Source organism: Nansenia antarctica (assembly GCF_963989245.1).
Source record: "Nansenia antarctica genome assembly, chromosome: 6".
In the NCBI taxonomy this organism is placed as follows: domain Eukaryota; kingdom Metazoa; phylum Chordata; class Actinopteri; order Argentiniformes; family Microstomatidae; genus Nansenia; species Nansenia antarctica.
Window position 1 is genome coordinate 51,669,305 of NC_137676.1, and position 17,514 is coordinate 51,686,818.

General features: G+C 46.0%; 1 protein-coding gene across 1 annotated transcript in view; it reads right to left on the reverse strand.

Moving 5' to 3' along the window:
- Positions 1–256: 256 nt before the first annotated feature.
- sgcz (sarcoglycan zeta) overlaps positions 257–17,514 on the reverse strand; it is a gene marked incomplete at both ends in the record, with an annotated part of 233,820 nt that continues 216,562 nt past the window's right edge. Inside the window, 2 exon segments of the mRNA XM_080534635.1 lie at positions 257–262; positions 13,535–13,658. Of these exon segments, the coding sequence (XP_080390761.1) occupies positions 257–262; positions 13,535–13,658 (130 nt within the window).

A 17,514-nucleotide genomic window follows, 5' to 3' on the forward strand; every position in this document is an offset into this window, starting at 1 on the left:
AGGTCGGAGGAGGAGGAGGAGGAGAGGAGGAAGAGGAGGAGGTGGTGGTGGTGAGAGATTCTCCTCAAGCAAAACCTTTTTTGTCTCGGTGTGTTGGCGATACACACCCACACACACACACACACCCACACACACACACACACACACACAATTACACCCCCCCACCCCCCCCCCCCCCACACACACACACACACTTCCAGAGGAGATACAAATGACTCCGACCAACAGAAGCCATCTGAGTACGTTACACACACCATTACCCCTGCAGAATGAGAGAACACAAGACTGTCACATGACAGAGGAGGGAAATGAGACAGCAGCAGATAGAGGCGCTGACAGATCCATTGTACTGGAATGAAGGGCTCATCAATCTACCACACGCTAATGTGGATCAGCACCACTACACTACTGTACAACACACACCCTCACTACACTACTGTACAACACACACCCTCACTACACTACTGTACAACACACACCCTCACTACACTACTGTACAACACACACCCTCACTACACTACTGTACAACACACACTCTCACTACACTACTGTACAACACACACCCTCACTACACTACTGTACAACACACACTCTCACTACTGTACAACACACACCCTCACTACACTACTGTACAACACACACCCTCACTACACTACTGTACAACACACACCCTCACTACTGTACAACACACACCCTCACTACAGAACTGTACAACACACACCCTCACTACTGTACTGTACAACACACACCCTCACTACACTACAGTACAACACACACCCTCACTACACTACTGTACAACACACACCCTCACTACAATACTGTACAACACACACCCTCACTACTGTACTGTACAACACACACCCTCACTACTGTACAACACACACCCTCACTACAGAACTGTACAACACACACCCTCACTACACTACTGTACAACACACACCCTCACTACACTACTGTACAACACACACACCCTCACTACACTACTGTACAACACACACCCTCACTACACTACTGTACAACACACACCCTCACTACACTACTGTACAACACACACCCTCACTACACTACTGTACAACACACACACCCTCACTACACTACTGTACAACACACACCCTCACTACACTACTGTACAACACACACCCTCACTACACTACTGTACAACACACACCCTCACTACAATACTGTACAACACACACCCTCACTACACTACTGTACAACACACACCCTCACTACACTACTGTACAACACACACCCTCACTACAATACTGTACAACACACACCCTCACTACTGTACAACACACAACCTCACTACACTACTGTACAACACACACCCTCACTACTGTACTGTACAACACACACCCTCACTACACTACAGTACAACACACACCCTCACTACACTACTGTACAACACACACCCTCACTACACTACTGTACAACACACACCCTCACTACTGTACTGTACAACAAACACCCTCACTACTGTACAACACACACCCTCACTACTGTACAACACACACTCTCACTACACTACTGTACAACACACACTCTCACTACTGTACAACACACACACCCTCACTACACTACTGTACAACACACACCCTCACTACACTACTGTACAACACACACCCTCACTACACTACTGTACAACACACACCCTCACTACACTACTGTACAACACACACCCTCACTACACTACTGTACAACGCACACCCTCACTACTGTACAACACACACTCTCACTACACTACTGTACAACACACACTCTCACTACACTACTGTACAACACACACTCTCACTACACTACTGTACAACACACACCCTCACTACACTACTGTACAACACACACCCTCACTACACTACTGTACAACACACACCCTCACTACAATACTGTACAACACACACCCTCACTACTGTACAACACACACCCTCACTACACTACTGTACAACACACACCCTCACTACACTACTGTACAACACACACCCTCACTACACTACTGTACAACACACACACTCACTACACTACTGTACAACACACACCCTCAGATGCTCAGGGACTGATCAAATGTATTATTATTATTATTATTATTATTATTATTATTATTATTAGTAGTAGTAGTAGTAGTAGTAGTAGTAGTAGTGGTAGTAGCAGGGTTTCCGTTAGAAAAAATTGCCGCCGGACATCGTGTCCGGGAAGATTTCGATTTACCAGACAAACGTGATATATTCCGGTCATCATATTAAAATATAAAAAAAAAAAAAAAAAAAAAAAAAAAACTAATATAGCTGTTTGTCGCGGTGATTACTGTTGTGTAGCGGCCTATATATGCCATTTAATGTCTATTTCTCATCCGATACGATTAGATGCGAGCTATATAATATATAATAATATAACATGATTCGCATGCGCGCTATGCCATTATGTCCAGCGCTGAACGGGCGCCTCACTGGGAACTGAACAGACAGCATCGATCAATGAACAGACTCCACATTACGTTAACTGAAGTTTGTTAAATTGTTTGGGATTAATGTGAGTTTTCTATTTTCTCTTTCCAGTTTTACCCTTTTTTTAATCAATAAAACAACGTCATTTCTATAACCAGGTCTCGCTGGTTGGGAAGGCATTTCGTTTAGCTGCCTGTCAAATCATACTTAATCGGACTCGGGAGTATGTCAATGAGGAGAACATAACTGTTTATTGAGAAACAATAGGCAGGCTGGAATACGTATATAAAGAAATACCACAATGTCTAGATGTATAACATTTTATTGAACAGTGCAAGCATGTAGGCTTCTGGCGTGACATCGTACCCCTAACGTTCTTAGGGCTTGTTTGAAAAGCTTAGACTGAAAGTTAGTGCCCTGGTCAGATTGTATAACAAGAGGAAGACCGAATGTGGAAAAAAACGTTGTTAAAGCTTTCACCACTGAGCTGGCTGATATGTTACGCAACGGAACAGCTTCGGGAAAACGAGTAGCAGCGCACATAATAGTAAGCAAATACTGACTTCCACTTTTAGTCCTAGGCAAAGGTCCAACACAATCAATTATTACACGTTCAAATGGCTCCCCTATAGCAGGAATGGGATGCAATGGTGCGGGTGGAATGGATTGATTAGGCTTACCCGCCATCTGACAAGTATGGCAACAGCGGCAGTGCTTGGCAACATCCGCCTTCAGTCCGGGCCAAAAGAAATGTTTCAATATCAGCTGATAAGTTTTAGTTATACCTAAATGTCCTGACCACTGGCTCTCATGTGCTACAGATAACACCTGTTGTCTATAACCCACAGGCACAACCACTTGTTTTACAGTATTCCACTCACAACCATTTGCATTAGGAGGAGACCATTTACGCATTAATATCCCATCGTTAAGGAAATAAACTACGTTGCCCCCTATTTCAGATTCCTCACTAGCTGCATGTAAAAAACATTTGTTTAATGACTGATCAGCTACTTGAGCGACACGCAATCGCTCGCCGGTTACAGGCAGAGATAGGCTGTCAGCGGATGGTATGGTAGGACTCGGGGAGGATGGTAACTCTACCACTTTCTCCCTGGGAGAAGCTGAAACAATCGGGTTCTCATCCCTTTCAGAAAAGGCTTGCATAATCACACTATCACAGAGAGAAACATCGCTATCCTCCTCTCTGCCTCGACTCGATTGTGCACGAGTTATAGCGCACACCGGAAACAACCGCTGTTTCGCATAGGCAGCCTACACATTAGGAGTCATCATCATGCCGGTGTCAAATCATATCATAATAAAATAAATACATAGCCTATATATTCGTCTTTTTTTTAAATAGAAGGAATCAGAATGTGAACTTTAGCGAATTGTATTCAAATTGTGCTTAGAGGGAATTATTTTCACCGGACATTTATGTCCGACGAGTTTTCAATTTGTCGGACTTCAACCACTTTTACCGGACAAAGTCCGGGAATTACCGGTTAACGGAAACCCTGGGTAGTAGTAATAGTAGTAGTAGTAGTAGTAGTAGTAGTAGTAGTGGTAGTATAGTAGTAGTAGTAGTAGTATAGTAGTAGTAGTAGCAGTAGTAGTAGTAGTAGTAGTAGTAGTAGTAGTAGTAGTAGTAGTAGTAGTATAGTAGCAGTAGTAGTAGTAGTAGTAGTAGTAGTAGTAGTAGTAGTAGTAGTAGTAGTAGTAGCAGCAGCAGTAGTAGTAGTAGTAGCAGTAGTAGTAGTAGTAGTGGTAGTAGTAGTAGTAGTAGTAGTAGTAGTAGTATAGTAGTAGTAGTAGTAGTAGTAGTAGTAGTAGTAGTAGTAGTAGTAGTAGTAGTAGTAGTAGCAGTAGTGGTAGTAGTAGTAGTAGTAGTAGTAGTAGTAGTAGCAGTAGTAATAGTAGTAGTAGTAGTAGTAGTAGTAGTAGTAGTCGTATAGTAGTAGTAGTAGTAGTAGTAGTAGTAGTAGTAGCAGTAGTAATAGTAGTAGTAGTAGCAGTAGTAGTCGTATAGTAGTAGCAGTAGTAGTAGTAGTAGTAGTAGTAGTAGTAGTAGTAGTAGTAGTAGTAGTAGTAGTGGTGGTAGTAGTAGCAGCAGCAGCAGTAGTAGTAGTGGTAGTCGTGGTAGTAGTAGTAGTAGTAGTTGTATGAGTAGTAGTAGTAGTAGTAGTAGTAGTACAGAACACAATACAACCCAACCCAAGACAACACAACCCAACTCAACACAATACAATACAATACAACATACACAACTCAACACAACACAACACACACTGAGTAACACAGACATCACGACACAACACAACATACACAACACAACTCAACAACACATACACAACTCAACACAACACAACGTACACAACAAAACTCAACGCAACACAACTCAACACAACATACACAACTCAACATCTCCTCATCCCACATCTCAGTGTCTCAGTGCAACCCCCCCAGCCAGGGGAATCAGGGTGACATTAAACCCAAACAGCTTAATGAATTATATATGCAGGGAGGGGGGGGGACAGAGGGGGGGGGGGCAGTGGATAGGAGAGGAAACGATGTCCCCTGGCACGGAGGAGTTAGGTTAATGAGGCAGTAGACTTAGTCAAACCCGGGGAGAGAGACTTTTCTCCCTCCGTCAGCAGGCCTGAGAACGCGCGGTGGCGGCGGATCATGTGACCACCTGAGGGGTGTGTTTTGGTAGGGAGGAACTCACCCGAGACTTCCTGGTGGGTTGTGTTTCCCTCCGTGACACTGTGGCTGTCCTCACCTCTCTCCCTCTCTCCCTCTCTCCCTACCTCTCTCTCTCTCCAGAGACCTTCTGTTTATTTTCTTTTTTTTTCTACCATCCTTTCAGAAAAGAGAGTGAACTTGGAATGCGGTGAACTCCCGGGTTTTGGTGTGTGTTGTTGTTGTGTTGGAGTGTGTGTGGGTGTGTGTGTGTGTGTGTGTGTGTGTGTGTGTGTGTGCGTGTGCCTGTGTGTGTGTGCGCGCGCGCGCGTGTGTGTGTGTACGCGCGTGTGTGTGTGTGCGTGTGTGTGTGTGTGCACGTGTAGTGTGTGTGTATGTGCGGGGGAGGGAGTAGGAGTTTAGTGTTTTTCAATCTACCCCCCTCTGAGAGTGTTTTTTTTTTGGGGGGGGGGGTTCAATAGAACAAGGCCTTAGGCCCAGAGTAACAGAAATATCTAGAACATTACACAACACACCTAATACACTGGTGGCTACTGTACGATGTGTTAACACTAGAACAGCCATGCCTTTTTTACCTACTAAAAGAGCCGCCTCGGGGGTCAAATGTCTCTTTACAATGCTCAAGCTGCTACTTACACACAACGACCACTAGTTGGCCGTCTTTTAAATTAGCCTGCTTCCTACACAGAAAAACTGAAAAATAGCTTCATACTAGCTTATCAGGATATGATTTAGAAAATGTAAGGATACTGGGTGGTAGAACGCACATATCTAGGAAAAGTCATGAAAGGAGGATCCTGAAATTGAGATGATCGAGTGCAAAGATAGAACACTTTACTTTACTCACTCACCCACCATGGCTGTTCTAGTGTTAACCCTCAACATACATGTACTTGGGGAGAGAGGATGAACAGAAGGGAATCACACGCATCTTATCACCCCATCATCTTAGTCAACATTATACACTGGAAGAAAATTAACATATCATGTTCATCATTTTGGAATATCATCACAACATGAATACTCTATGGACATCGCAACACAGGACCAAGACCAGTAAGTGTTTGTATCTTGATGACGCTTGAATTAGTGTTCGGTTCCGATTGAAACGTTTGGGAATAGCAGTACACGACTTGAATGTAGTATCTGTATGATCATGTCAATATGCTGATTTCCATCCTGCTGCTATTACTTTATTCTATTATTGTTCTGCTGCTAATGCTACTATGGCGCTATCGCTGCTATGGTTGATGGTTGATGTCGTTTTTATATCCTGCTTATTTCATCGCTGATAGTGTTGATTGTTGATTTGTTGTTTTTTAAACCCTGCCTATTTTATTGTTGTTTTTTGTATCCTGCTGCAATGCCAATGTTGAATGAACCCGTACCCGTACACTGATGTAATCAAAGCAATTCTGATTCTGATTTTGATCTGTGTCTGTTATGAATTAGTGATTTACAGTGTACTCACAGGAGTACTGCTCATGTTTCATTGTCATTATGTTACTGCATGTTTATATTGTATTATATTTTGCACAGCATTTTTGCACTGATATATCCACTGTAGTACGACTGGTACTACTAACATTTATCACGTTATCACTTTATGACTTAATTTGACTTATTATTACTGTACTTTATTATTGTGATCTGTATCTGGATGCTGCAATATTAATGTTGAGGAAACAAAGCCAAAGGATTTGACTTGTCCTCTTACATTGGGACGTAATAAAAGCCATTCTGATTCTGCTTCTCTCTCTGTGTTCCACGTCCTCCAGATCCTATTATGAACATGCTTTCCTAGCGCAGAGCCCATTTCTATGGAAACTGATAATACGGCTTATCTTATCGTACTGTACTTCTTATTGATAACCTAAGCCCCGCTTTCAGCCTAATCTCCTGCAGTCGCTCCTTGCATGTCCAGTTGTTTGGAAATATATGACACAATTGAGCAGATGGTAGGTCAAAGCTACTTACAGGACAGCCAGTGCATTGGTGGTTGTACTGGTTGTTGCACTGAACTGCTGTACTGAATTAAAGACCATAGCCTTTTTTTTTTTTTTTACCAACAATACGGATTCTAATTGTTTGGGAGGTTTGCACACTAACCATGGAGATAATGAACCTTGCTAGGCCCTGTCCCTTAGCGCTATAGCTCTATGTCCATTAGCTTAGCCGGTAGTAGCGTAGCATTGCTTTTGACTGATTTCTCAGCATTATTATTTCACCCCGCGTGCGTCTTCTCTCTCTGTGAACTGGCAGGCTCTGTTATGAAGATGCATGGGATTGCGTCGAGCCACAGAGAGGACCCTTAACGACGGCTTCTTACTCAAGCGGATGAGGCGTAAGGTCGCGCAGGACGTCTGCTATGCTAGACTGTCACATTAGCTTTGCTGGCCGATGCGTATGTATCTATTTAGACTTAGTGGGTGGGTGTTCAGTGGAGGGAGACCACTCCAGCGTCTGTGTAAAGCCGTACGGCTTTTATAGTGATGTATCGCATCCCTAACGCCACGTAAACGTGAGATATCGTATATGCTGATGTTTATGGAAATAAGCTAACCTCGTGGCACACACTGGGAGGGATATTACTGGGTTCAATATGAAGTTGGTGAACTACGATATATATACCGCCCTCTGGTTTGGTGGATGATTGTGACGATGTATTGTGGATGGGGTGTTAGAAATGATCACAATGTGATGATGATGATGATGAATTATGATAATGACCATGGAGAGAGTCATGGAATGCAGTTATATAGCGCCTTATTCCAAAGCGTTTTACAGTGGCCTCACACATTCACACACCAATGGTGGGGAAGCTAACATGCGAGGCGCCGGTCCCGCTCATTGGGAGCGATTTGGGGTTCAGCGTCTTGCCCGAGGACACCTCAACACATGGCCAGCCGGGGATCGAACCGCCGACCTTGCGATCATTAGACACCGGCTCGACCTCCGGAGCCACAGCTTAGTATTCAATTTCCCAGAATGTAGAGACAGACTTCCATTCTCAGGACTTCCATTCTCAGCATAAACTACAACACCTGCCAAGCTGCGTCACGTCAAGGTTAGACAGTACCTGACCTGGATTGAACAGTTGTAAATCATACAACTAAAGCGTCCTGACTAGACGCTATGTAGAATCAACTCAGTCAAACTGAGGCGAGGTCGGCCCTGGCGACTCCATTCAAGCGAATGAACAGCCTTTCCATTGAGAGTCGACAGAGAGATAGAGAGAGACAGAGATAGAGAAAGAGAGAGAGAGAGAGAGAGAGAGAGAGAGAGAGAGAGATAGAGACAGAGAGAGAGAGAGAGAGACAGAGAGAGAGACAGAGAGAGAGATAGAGAGAGAGAGAGACAGAGAGAGATAGAGAGAGAGATATAGTGAGACAGAGAGAGAGAGAGAAAGACAGAGACAGAGAGACAGAGATAGAGAGATAGAGAGAGAGAGAGACAGAGATAGAGACAGAGAGAGAGATAGAGAGAGAGAGACAGAGAGAGAAAGACAGAGAGAGAGATAGATAGAGAGAGATAGAGAGAGAGAGACAGAGACAGAGAGAGAGAGACAGAGAGAGAGAGAGAGACAGATACACAGAGAGAGAGAGAGAGAGAGAGAGAGAGAGGGTGAAAGCTGAGACAGCAAGCCTTGGTCTGAGACGGGTCTGTCAACCTCCATTCTCCTTGATTTTAATGGAAACCTGGGAAAGCGCTCGGAACGCTCGGAACTCTTGGCCATTTGGCTTTAATTCCGCGCCGGCCCCCCAAAGTTTTAAAGTTTAATGTTGCTCCTTAAGTGCCAGCTGCTGACAGCATTGATTTCGCTTTAAGCCTCTCTGTCTGACGTGGTTTATTTTCTCCACCAAACTGACAGAAACATCTATTTTCTGTTCTCACCCTCCCCCCTCCCACCACTCATCCCTTCCTCACCCTCCCTCCATCCCTCCCTCCTCTGCCTCCTCCTCCTCGTCTCTCTGTCACCGCCCAGCATACCCTCATGAGAAATAATTTAGAATTAACCCCCCCCCCCCGCAAAAAGAGGGTGTAGAAAGGTAAATGGGAGAGAGGCAGGTTCTGATAGAGCGAGCCCCGGCGGTGAGCGACACAGTCCTCGTCCTTGGAGACAGGAGACAGATGGGGGGACGAACCCAATCAGGTGACAGAGGGAGGACCAGAGGGGACAAAAAGAGCCTTGCAACGTTTCAACCATCTGGCTAAACTGTAGAGGAACCGATAAAAAGCAGGAAATACAAAAAAGGGACAATGTAAGCCAAGCTCCGGACCAGAATACCATAATAGACTTTATTGTGCGTAAACATCCCTCCTGAAGTCTCTCCATCTCTCCGGGGAGGGGGGGGTAGGTATAGCTTTTTTAATGGTGGAGTGAGGGGACACAATGATGTATGGCAGAGACTCTCTCAAGTTAATTAAATAGGCTCTGCAGTTACTAACGGCAGGCTAGGGGCCTGTGGTGGCAATGAACAGGGGGGGGGAGAAGAATGGGGGCGGGGGGCCACACAACTCAGCAAGGCAGCGTTAATTCGAACACGGGGGAAGGATCAATGTCAGGGTGATAGGAGCTGGGCTCTTGCCACCAGTGGGTCATTCCCGCCAACGCCCCCCCCTGCCCCCCCATGTTTGTGTCCAACATATTGTACATTTAATGAAGAGTTTTGTCCCATAATGGTACACAGTGCATTCATCATTTAAAAAGCTCAAATATGGAGACTGATTACGTTCAGATTATCTTTCAGAATAGGATGATCAAGCAAAATCACTTCACAAATAAGACAGGATACCATTAGCAGGTTTAGGTAGTATGTATACATGGGGTGTGTTAAGGTTTAGGTAATCTGTATACATGGGGTGTGTTACGGTTTAGGTAGTATGTATACATGGGGTGTGTTAAGGTTTAGGTAGTATGTATACATGGGGTGTGTTAAGGTTTAGGTAGTATGTATACATGGGGTGTGTTACGGTTTAGGTAGTCTGTATACATGGGGTGTGTTAAGGTGTAGGTAGTCTGTATACATGGGGTGTGTTAAGGTTTAGGTAGTCTGTATACATGGGGTGTGTTAAGGTTTAGGTAGTATGTATACATGGGGTGTGTTAAGGTTTAGGTAGTCTGTATACATGGGGTGTGTTAAGGTTTAGGTAGTCTGTATACATGGGGTGTGTTAAGGTTTAGGTAGTATGTATACATGGGGTGTGTTAAGGTTTAGGTAGTCTGTATACATTGGGTGTGTTAAGGTTTAGGTAGTCTGTATACATGGGGTGTGTTAAGGTTTAGGTAGTCTGTATACATGGGGTGTGTTAAGGTTTAGGTAGCATGTATACATGGGATGTGCTGGGTGATGATAGTCAGTTGTCTACAGTGGGTTGTTTATGAGGCTGATGGCCTGAGGGAAGTAGCTGTTGGTTAGCCTCTGAGTTTTGGCCCTGAGGCTAGCTCTGATGCGCTGGTTCATAAAGGACGGAATCTCACAAACACCAAAAGCAATGTGAAGAGTTTCCTGCTTATAGAGGTTTAGTTGAGTTGGGCTTTTACTAGTTAGGATCAACATTCTTTCAGTCACAAACTAGCCAAAGAATACTCCAGAACACTCACCACCTAGAATGCCAAATGTTTCATGTGGTGTTTACCTAGCAACAAATACTTGGATTGGCTACAAAACTGAAGTGTCATCAAGTTACGCATTTCAGAGAATAGAATGTTAACAATTCGGACGACCCGATTCACCCTTCGCGCAAACAAGTCGATAATAATAATGTGGATTTATATAGTGCCTTTCATAAAACCCAAGGACTCTTTACAATTCTCAGGAAATGAATGAATGAATGAATGAATGGGCTTTATTGGTCAGACAGACAATGGTCAGACAGACAAAACAGAAAACAAACAAAGCAAAACAGAGACAGTGACTAGGGGCCAAAGGCCTTGGTGAACAGATGGGTTTTGAGGGCTGAGTTGAAGGAGTCCAGGGTGGGGGGGCGTTGCGGATCACTATGGGGAGAGAGTTCCAGAGAGTAGGTGCAGCCACGCTGAAGGCTCTGTCTCCCCGAAGGTCCGTAGGTTGGTGCGGGGGGTGGACAGCAGGCCCATCTGAGGACCGCAGGTTATGAGAAGGGGTATGTTGGGAGAGGAGGTCAGTTAGGTACTGGGGGGGGCGCAGGCGTGGAGGGATTTGTAAGTGAGCAGAAGGAGGAATCCTTCTCAAAAACACCCATTCGACATTCACTTTCTTTCTCGTCCAAAAACTCTCCCCCAAACTCTCCCCCAAACTCAAACTCCCCCAAAACTCAGCCCCTAAACCTTTCATACGAACTCACGTAACAAAGACGAAAGTGACACCGAAAACAGTTTTTTTTCTTCTTCTTTTCTGTTTGCTTGTCACCACGTGGCCTCCCCGAACTCCCCCATTTTCTTGGGAGTTAATTACTGAACTAATGACAAAGCTCGCTCCAGTGAAGGCTCCGTGCCGCAGCTGCAGACAGGCCCAGATAACAGGCAAACACAGGCAGGGACCTCATCACTGGGTTTAATGAAGTCACATCTCCCAAACAAATGAAGAGAAGAAAGGAGGACAAGGTCGCGCTGATGGATGGCGCTCGTTAGGTTAATAAGACCCTTATACACATGTCTATACACACACACACACACACACACACGGATGGATGGACTGATGGAAACTGGCATGCCATACACACACAAACACACGCAGCCACACACACACAAACATAAACACACACACAAACATAAATGCATGCACACACACTCACACTCACAGTCACACTCACAGTCACACTCACACACACACACACACACACACACACACACACACACACACACACACACACGCACACACACACACACACCCTTTTAGGTCTCTCAAGAGAAATATACTTTTTTATCTCAAATGAGACTAACCTGGATCAAAGTTATATAAGGTTATACATACATAGTACACTCCAACCATACATACATACATACATAATATACATACATACATACATACATATATACATTAGGGGTGCAACGGTTCTCGGTTTTTTTTACGGACGGTACGGTTTGCGTTCCACGGCTCAATTCACTAGTGAACCGTGACGGTTTTCGGTTTTCGTTTCCGTTTTTTTTTTTTTTTTTTTTTTTTTTTTTTTACCTTTATTTTACCAGGAAGTCACATTGAGATTAAAACCTCTTTTACAAGAGAGACCTGGCCAAGACAGGGTCAAAATAGTAGCTTAAAAAAACAGTTCAGATAACAAGACAGGACATAAGACAGTGGCAACAATACAATAGACAAACAATGGTAGGGGTATTTACAAGGTGATTAAAACATTGAGAAGTCTAACCAAAGCAGGTACAGCGAGCGGTGACCACATCCTTTAATCTACGCTTGAAGATACTTATGGAAATAAGGGCCTCTAATTTAAAAGTAGTCTGTAGGTCATTCCAAGACCAAGGGCCATAATAAGACAAGCTTGCCCTTCCAACATTGTTCATGATAAGTGGCACCTTGTATTGTAGCCATCTACGAGACCTGAGACCCGAGCCACTCGGTATAGGGATGAACTTCAGGCCCAGATAATTCGGTAAGAAGCCAGAGATGATTTTAAACACAAGAGTGTACCAGTGTTGGAGCCTTCTGACAGAAAGAGATGGCCATCCAACCAGACTATACAGTGTACAGTGATGGGTCCTGAAGGCACTATTGGTGATGTATCTTAGAACCGAATGATACAGGGGGTCTAGCTTGGATAAAGTGGACAGAGAAGCAAACCTATATACTGTATCACCATAATCCAATTGTGAAAGGAAAAGGGCGGAGACAAGACGTTTTCTGGAAGCCAAGGAAAAGCAAGATTTAAATCTATACAGGAAGCCCACTGTACGCTTAAGCTTTATGGCGAGAAGATCAATTTGGCTGCGTTCGTAAATTAGCTCTGAGAGCGCCGGAGCGTCCACGTGAATGCCTCGAACGCGGCCTTTGGTCAGAGGTCGAGTTGGTCTGGAACGTTTGTTTCTGAACCGAACCGTACCGAAAACCGTGACCCAAAATACCGAACCGTACCGAACCGTGGGCCAACTGAACCGTTGCACCCCTAATATACATACATACACATACATACCTACCTACCTACCTACCTACATACATACACTCCACCCACCACTCCACCCTCCCCTCTCTCACCTCTCCCTCCCCCTCCACCCTACCCCCTCTCTCACCTCTCCCTCCCCCACCACCCTCCCCCCTCTCTCACCTCTCCCTCCCCTCCCCCCTCCCCCTCTCTCACCTCTCCCTCCCCTCCACCCTCCCCCTCTCTCCCCTCTCCCTCCACCCTCCCCCTCTCTCCCCTCTCCCTCCCCTCCACCCTTCAACCTCTCTCACCTCTCCCTCCGAGGACTGGAGTAGCAGGTCCTTCCGGCAGGAAGCCTTGAAGTCGCCCACGCCGGCGTTCACCTCCACCCCCTTGGGAGCCTCCAGGGTCAGGGTCCTGGTGGGAGACTCCAACCTGGGGGAAACACATACCCATCAGACACGTCAGACCCCCACACCAGCCCCTCAACACACACCCATCACACACGTCAGACCCCCACACCAGCCCCTCAACACACACCCATCACACACGTCAGACCCCCACACCAGTCCCTCAACACACACCCATCACACACGTCAGACCCCCACACCAGCCCCTCAACACACACCCATCACACACGTCAGACCCCCACACCAGCCCCTCAACACACACCCATCACACACGTCAGACCCCCACACCAGCCCCTCAACAGACCACGACACTGACTCACATTTGTCTGTCTCTGACTCCTCCTGGATGAAAGAACAGTTGAAAGGTAAACCTGGATTTGTTTTCAGATCCAGACTAGCACCAAAACACCAAAAATACTGATTTGAAGGCTTCACTTTTCCATTTTGGTCGGTGCCGGCAAGTTTGAGCGTAGCGGGTTCTAATAACTTGTCCGCTTCTCAGCCGCGACAAACACCAGACAGACACACACAACACACCGCACAGTCACAGAGAGACACAGAGAGACAGTCCTAAAGAGACACAGTCCCAAAGAGACACAGTTCCAAAGAGACACAGTCCCAAAGAGACACAGCTACAAAGACACACTCAACAGTAAGATAGATAACCGCTCGAGAAATGTCAAATTTTTTTTTTTAAACATCTCTTTTATATCCAAGTAGGAACTTTCACAGAACCTCATTATCCCGGGATCCAGCTAAAATGACGTAAGACCAAAAAAGTCTGACTTAATAAATGAATGTGCGATCTGCAGCCTTTTCTGCTGTCGTCTGCCGTTTGATTTTCCCAGGGAGCTATCGATCGACCGGCCGGGTCGGGGGAGACGTATCGCACTCAGGGAGGGAGCGGAGAACTGAAGCAGCGGGGGGCCCCGGGCCCTGGCGCTCAGGAGGAACGGGATAATTGCTCTGCACTCTCCAACTTGCATAGATAGATACCCTTCTAAAAGTGCCGGGACGCTGCCGTCATCGATCGGACTGTGATGAGGAGACGAGGAAGAGACGCGCGCGCACACGTGCACGCACACGCGCACGCACACGCACACGCACACGCGCACGAACACGCTCTTACACATGCAGAAATGCAGAGAGATATACTGTACTCTAGCACAAGCACACACACACTCAGTTCAGGGAGACATTGTCTTTCAGTCGCACGGACGCACGCACGCGCACGCACGCGCACACCCACGCGCACACCCACACACACACCCACACACACACACACACCCACACACACAGGAGGAGGAAGCGGTGATCTGCTCCAGCGGTGCATCAGGTTAGTGAAACAGGGGCCGAGGTAATTAACGAGTTGCCAGAAATGAATATATTGACTTAACGATCCCCAGCTCGCCATCAAACCCCACCCCCCGCCCCCCCAAAAAACAAGCACGACTCTCTCTGGTAGAATATCATATCTATGAATAGCAACCCCTCTGTCCAGGCGTTTGGAAGTCGAGAAATTCAATCAAGTCATTGATTTTCTGTTGCAGGCCCGTTCCTCAGCGATTGTTGAGACAAGAAGGAAAAAAAGAAAGAATGAAAGTACATACAACTTTTTTTTTCTTCTATCCCCAGATAGTTTTTTCTCTATATATATATAAATATATAAAAAGATAACAGCGTCTGCTGCTGCTGCTGCGGGCTCCTTATCTGTTCTATTCATTATTATTACAGGGGGAGCCGCCTCATCTCCTTCTCACCGGCAACGCGATCCGACTTGACCTTCAATGTCAGCCCAGACACATTTTATGCGCTGCCATATTTGTTAACGTGACGAGATAAGGCTGTGAGGAAATGCATCGACACAAAAGTTATTATCTCCAGGCTAATAAATGGACTTGGGTCGTGCTGTTTGTAGTACACATTACAAACAACCCCCGTACCAAATTTCAGGCCCCCATTGTGTTGAGACTTTCACTATCTCTCGTCCCCCTAGAGAGGGCATGTTGATGGTTCGAGCTGTGAGACTATCGACTGACAATCTGTCGAACTAGTCTCTCTCTCGTACTTTGAAAAGTACTTTATCTCAACCAGATAAACTTGGATTAATCAAAGGTTGAGCAGAGATAAAAGGGTGAGGTGCAGAGTGATGGTCAGGGTTAGTGAAGAGAAGTTTCCATTAACACTAAAACAGCCATTTGACCCCTGTGAGGAAAGAAAATCTCTGCACTCGGTCACATTTCAGGACCCTCCTTTCATGACTTTTCCTAGATATGTGCATTCTACCACCCCAGTATCCTTACATTTTCAAAATCACATCAGGATAAGCTAGTATGAAGCTATTTTGCCGTTTTTCTCTGTAGGAAGCAGGCTAATATACAAGCGGCCAACTAGTGGTCGTTGTGTGTAAGTAGCAGCTTGAGCATTGTAAAGAGGGGGCGGTTTGACCCCCGAGCCGGCTGACTGTATGAAATCAGCCGAGTTTGAATCTTCGCTCGCCCTTTCTGAACGTTTTTCCCTAAGAATTCCCCCAACAACGTCACGTTCCTCCCAAGAGCGCCGCTTGACATTCACCTAGACCTTTCCCCGCCGCAGTGCTGACACCGTATCGGCCCTGTGTCGCCGTAGGCGTCTTCAACCAGGTAACCTTTCGGGCTAAAAAGTTCCATCATCGTCTGTGTCACAGGGTGGCATAAAGAAACAGGTTTTAAACGCTCTCAGACTCCCGGGGAGGGAAAAACGCAGAGACAGAGGCAAGGCGGGAAGAGCAGCCGACATTAACGATGACAAATTGTGAAATATGACATTTTCAAGGCTGTGTGACTTTTGTGACTACTTCTTTTAAAGTACCTCCCTCTTCTCTGCAAGTGGAGTCCGTGTCAGAGCCGGCCCATGAATCTTCGGGAATGGAAAAACGTACACACCCAGAAAAAAAAAAGAAAAACCTTCAACTTGTTTTAGAAGTTATTAAAACTTGCAGAGTTGCCCGAGAGAGAAAGATATAGGAAGATGCAGATGAGTCAATGGAGTATCTTGGGGTGCGGGGGGGAGGGGGGGGGGGGGCGAAGAAAGGTTGTGTGTGCATCCGTGTGTGTGTGTGTGCGTGCATGTGTGTGTGTGTGCCCGCGTGTGTGCGGAGGTTACTGAACAGTAAAATGTTAGACTTTGAAAGAAAAAAAAGACCTCAGGTACTTCAATCAGAATTTCAGCCAGGTGGAAAAGAAGCGTGTGTGTAGGAAGGCAAGAGAACCAGGGAAGGTCTCGGTGAAGGTGTGTGCGTTAGCGAGGACGCTAACCCAATGGCCCGTACCCCCCCCCCCCATAGCAATGTGCTCCCGCTATATTCCTTGACAAATCCTCGGCCTGGTCAAATGTGACTTTTGGGGTATGGGGGGGGGGGGGGAGGGGGGGTACGGGGGCCCGCCGGAGACGTGAAATGTCGCCCGCGAAATTGCTAATGGCAGCGAGACCCTTTTAAAAAAAAAGAAAGAAAGAAAGAAAAAAAAAAGTACAGCAATTTCATGGCTCTGTGCGCCCGTCAATGATCACTTAATCGATAGTGAAAGAGCGGGGGTGCGTGCTTCGCTCGGGAACGTCGCTCACGCGGGCCGATGGACGGACGGGCGTCAGGAACGGTTTTGGGGAAGGAAGTGCGTTGGCGGAAGGAGAGAGAGAGAGGGAGAGAGAGAGAGGTAGAGAGAGAGGGAGAGGGACAGAGAGACAGAGAGGGAGAGAGAGTTAGAGAGAGAGATAGAGACACAGAGAGAGAGGGACAGAGAGGGAGAGAGGGAGAGAGAGAGAGAAAGAGAGAGAGAGAGAGAGAGGGAGAGAGAGACAGAGACAGACAGAGAGAGAGTGAGTGAGTGATTGGGTAGGCTCTT